This window comes from Poecilia mexicana, unplaced genomic scaffold, assembly GCF_051168715.1.
Source record: "Poecilia mexicana isolate PSO_F unplaced genomic scaffold, ASM5116871v1 scaffold_16, whole genome shotgun sequence".
Taxonomy (NCBI): domain Eukaryota; kingdom Metazoa; phylum Chordata; class Actinopteri; order Cyprinodontiformes; family Poeciliidae; genus Poecilia; species Poecilia mexicana.
In genome coordinates this window covers 1,539,435-1,544,267 of record NW_028263385.1, presented here as the reverse complement: position 1 = coordinate 1,544,267, position 4,833 = coordinate 1,539,435, and the positions used below count along the sequence as shown (strand labels likewise).

The window sequence follows — 4,833 nt, the reverse complement described above, 5'->3', positions numbered from 1 at the left end:
TGTGGGAAATTATCCAGATTCGGTCTCATTTTTTATTTGTTTTTATATTTTTTTATCACGGCCGATAGTGACACAGTGTGGCATTATCTAAAATGACACCAGTCAAACACACTATGATAAACAACTACTGGGGTAAAGTTAGCCTTCCTCTGTTTACTCTGTAGACTCCAGTACAGAATGGACCAAAATGCGGTGAAAAAATGGCGACCTCCATGGGTGAAAAATATAACAAAAGATGTACATTTTTAAAGTAATTATGGCTTATCACAAACAGCAATTTCTTTAGGTAATAGGAAAATTGCAACATATTTAAGCTAACATGTTTAACTAGTCCTGGATGCTTTTAAAACTGCGCTGGTTTTAAAAGCAAAAATGCTGGTGTTTGGAGCTGCTGCAGCAGTGGACTTTTGTTAAGAAAAATAACTAACACTACGGTGCGGGAAGGTTCTAGAACAAGGGAGCCCAAAGTCGGTCCTCGTGGGCCGACATCCTGCACGTTTTAGATCTCTCCCTGGTGGTAGTAACAATCTTCTCAGCAAGTCAATGTTCTTCTTAGGCTTCTAACGAGCCATCATTTGATCCAGGTGCGTTAAACCAGGGAGAGAACTAAAACTCGCAGGTTGCCAGCCCTCGAGGACCGACTTTGGACACCCCTGTGCTAGAAGAAAGAAGAGAACCTTCACCCCAGGATGGATCAGCCCAGAGGAGAGCGTCGGATGTTTTGGCCAGGCTGAAGTTTGTTTTTTGTTGTTTTGACTTTTGGCAAAAGCCGGAATTATATTTAGTGTGTTTTAGGAAAAGAAGAGAAACAACTACATGTTAAAGAAAAAAAAATATTGAGCTGAGCGTCTGATGGACGAAGGATGGTGTAGGCTGGCCCTTCTCTACGGGATGTCAGCGGGTGTGAATGGACTCTTAAGGTAAGCCTCACCACGTTGTGCATTCCGTTAGCTGCCCATTTTGTTTTTCCCCCTTTCGTTTTTGTTCGTACAATCATATGTATCTATTGTTGCAGTCCAACAAAAAGGAAGACAAAAAATAATGAGCTAGGGTGAGAGTAGCGGTACATAACATGTCTCAGTCCACCAAGGTTTGGTTTTAGAAGAAGTCCTGGGAGATCCTGGAGCCATTGTCACTCAGTATATTTTACTCTTCTACAAGCTTGTGGAAAATCTATTTAAATATATTTACATTTCTACCTATGTAACCTTTACAAACAATTTTTTTTACATATTTGCTAAAACTGTCACCATGGTGTGACAGTTGTGATCGACCCCCTTCCACCTCCTCCCTGACATATTGCACTCTGAAGAAATGCACCACCCCCTAAGAAGAAGAGGGTGACCAGCGTCGCCACACTAGATTGTGACTGACAGCGCTAAGACCCGCCCCTGGGCTCTGATTGGTTGTTTCTAGTTAGCACTCAGAGCATTGGGAGGCAGAGGAGCCCAATTTTTCACATCTCATCTGTCTGATACCATGTTAGGACATGACAACAGTTTCAACAAATATGAAAAAATATTTCCTACAACAGTTACATACTGCAGCTTTAAATAATATTTTTAGATAATAGTTCTTACTCATGGGTGTTCTTACGTCCATCAACCCAGACCCATCCGCCTGGTGTATGATATAACCCAATCCAGAATCTTTTCCAAGTTTCGTAGTATTTGATTTGAAGGGTGATAAATTCCTGTGAACAGATTTTATTTTAGACTGTCATAAATCTTTGTTACATCAGGCTATCAATCAATCAAGTTTATTTGTACAACACATTTCAACAACTAAGCACTTCAAAGTGCTTTACATTATAGAAACACAAATCTACAAAGTCACACTTCCTCCTCTTTTGTGTTTTCTATTGTGACTTAAAAAATTGTAATTAGGAGATGCTGATTCATCTAGTACGTGTGATACAGTATTATCAAGCTACCAGTCGTCCAGAAACTTCCAGACTAGTTTTAAACTTCAAGAGTCGTGGTGGCGTTTTGTTTTACCTGCTCCTGCAGATCATCAATTACAACCAAATCTGAACCAAATACATGGCACAACTTTCGACTTAGATCCCAGGTCATTGAACTTTTTAAATCATCCTGAATGAAGTAGCAGTGTCCCTTGTATAAAGGCTCCTTTGCTCTGCAAACCAGACACTTTGGTCTCACTAGACAAGGGGAAAGAGCAGAATAAAGTGAAACTTTGGTAAAATAATCTCAAAACGAAAATATATATATCTAGAAGAAATCCATGTGGACTTATTTAACATTTCAATCATCAAAATTACTCAAGCAAAACTTTTAAAGGTAGAGTGCAGATCAATATTGGAAGGTGATTAAATTACGATATTCTAGTCAGAAGTGGCATACCACAGGGTTCACTAAAAAACAAAAACAATATTCTCTGAAATTAAAACTTGGCTGTAAACCTGTTGCTAATGACTTCATTTTACTGGCTCAGTTTGTGGTCAGAAAGTGACCTTCAGCACTCTACCTGTGATAATAATGGTCAGTTATGTCTTGAAAAACTGTTTATAACAGAATATTTCAAAAATAAAATGAGTAATCAAGAGTTTCAAAGGAAATCTAGAAATATAATTACTATCTGGAGGACAGAACTCTGAAACTGGAAATGTTTTAAATTTCATGACGTAGTCGTAGAAGGTCTTAAAAGCATTTCTATCTTTGCATCGATTCTCTGACTCCTTTCTTAATACGCTCAGCTTCTGTTTCTCTTCATTCAGCTCCGCTTTCTCTTTGCTCAGATCCACTTTCATTTTGTTCAGCTCCGCTTTCATTTTGTTCTGATCTGCTTTCACTTTGTTCAGATCCGCTTTCTCTTTGCTCAGCTGCTCTGTCTTTTTGCTCAGATTCGCTGTCTCTTTGTTTAGCTCCTCTTTCTTTTTGTTTAGATCTGTTTTCGCTTTGTTCAGATCCGCTTTCTTTTTACTAAACTCCTGTTTCTCTTTGTTCAGCCCCGCTGTCTCTTTGCTCAAATCTACTTTCTTTTTGTTCAGCTCCTGTTTCTCTGTGTTCAGCTTCGTTTTCTCTTTGCTCAGATCCACTTTTTTTAGCTCTTCTTTCTCTTTGTTCAGCTCCAATTTCTTTTTATTCAGATCCTCTTTCTCTTTGTTCAACTTCTCTGTCTTCCTGCTCAGCTCTGCTTTCATTTTGCTCTGGTTGCCTTTTCTTTTGTTCAGTTCATCTTTCTCTTTGTTCAGCTCCTTTCTCTTATTGCTCAGTTCTATGTTCTTTTTGTTCAGCTCCTTTTTTTCTTTGCTCAGCTTGTCTTTGTATGTGTTCAGTTCATCATTTTCTTTGCTCAGCTCCTTTTTTTCTTTGCTCAGTATATCTTTGTATTTGTTCAGTTCATCTTTCTCTTTGTTCAGTTTGTCTTTCTCTTTGCTCAACTCCCTTTTCTGTTTGCTGAACTCGTCTTTCTCTTTGTTCAGCTCTGCTTTCTCTTTGCTCAGCTCATCGCTTGTTTTGCTCAGCTCTGCTCTCTTTTTGCTCAGATCATCTTTGATTTTGTTCAGCTCCTCATTCTCTTTGTTAATTTCCTTTGACAGCCCCTTTTTTTCTTGGCTCAGTTCTGCTTTCAATTTTTTCAACTCATCTTTCCTTTTGTTCAGCTTCTCTTTTTCTTTGTTCAGTTCCTTTGTGTTTTTGCTTAGCTGTTCTTTCTTTTTATTCAGCTCATCCATCTCTTCCTTCCACTCCTCTGTCTTTTTGTTCAGCTCATTTTCCTTTTTGGTCAGCTCTATTTTTAAATTGTTTAGGTCATCTTCCTCTTTGTTAATTTCCGTTTTATCTTTGCTCACCTTCTTTTTGTCTTCGCTTAAATTGTCTTTTTCTTTGTTTAGTTTGTCTTTGTCTTTGCTCAGCTCTTTTTTGTCTTTGCTAAGTTCTTCTTTCTCTTTGCTCAGCTTTGCTTTGTTTTTATTCAGCTTATCTTTCTCTTTCATCAGCTCCTTTTTCTCATTACTCAGTTTCTCTTTCTCTTTTCTGAGATCCTCATTCCCTTTGCTTGTCTCTTTTGTATTTTTACTCAGCTCCTCTTTCTCTTTACTCAGCTCCCTTTTATCTTTGCTCAGATTATCTTTCTCTTTGCTCAGCTCTTCTTTCTTTTTGCTAAGCTCCTCTTTCTCTTTGCTCAGTTCCTCTTTCTTTTTGCTCATCTCATCTCTCTCTTTTTTCAGCTTCTCTGTCTCATACTTCAGCTTGTTTCTGTCTTGGCTCAGTTCCTCTTTCTGTTTGTTCACCTCCTCTTTCTCTTTGCTCAGCTCGTCTCTCTCTTTGTTAAGCTCCTCTGTCTTATTGTTCAGCTTCCCTCTGTCTTGAGTAAGCCTCTCTTGGGTAAGCCTCGATTTTACTTCGCTCAGGTGTCTGTCTCGGTTCATCTCCTCAAACTTTCTCTCCATCATTTTTTGTTCCTCAATCAGTTGCTTTTTTACTGTTGCAAGTCTTGTGATATTTTCCTCCCGACTGGCCGTCGTCAGACTCACTATAAAAACACACAAATTAGTCAGAAAGTCTTTGAATCTGTCTGTATCAGAGAAGCATCAAAATGTTTCAGTTTCTCTCTCAAACCCTTAGAACATATTCTAAGGATAGGTAGTCCTGCTTTCTCTCAGAGACCAAACACATTACTATTAGGCTAACTGGTCTCACCCCAGGTATGAGTGTGTGCATGGATCTGTGTTGCCCTGTGATGGACTGGCAAACTGTAAAAGGTGTAGGTAAGGTAAACTAATTTTATTTATGTAGCACATTTTCAGCAACAAGGCAATTCAAAGTGCTTCACATGAATTAAAAGGAAATACAAACAAAATAACAAACC

General features: G+C 38.5%; 1 protein-coding gene across 1 annotated transcript; it reads right to left on the bottom strand.

Moving 5' to 3' along the window:
• Positions 1–2,256: 2,256 nt before the first annotated feature.
• LOC148154907 (uncharacterized) lies at positions 2,257–4,575 on the bottom strand. Its single transcript, XM_088013861.1, has one exon. The coding sequence runs from the start codon at positions 4,415–4,417 to the stop codon at positions 2,507–2,509; it is 1,911 nt and encodes a 636-aa protein (XP_087869987.1). The 5' UTR covers positions 4,418–4,575; the 3' UTR covers positions 2,257–2,506.
• Between the last annotated feature and the right edge of the window lie 258 nt (positions 4,576–4,833).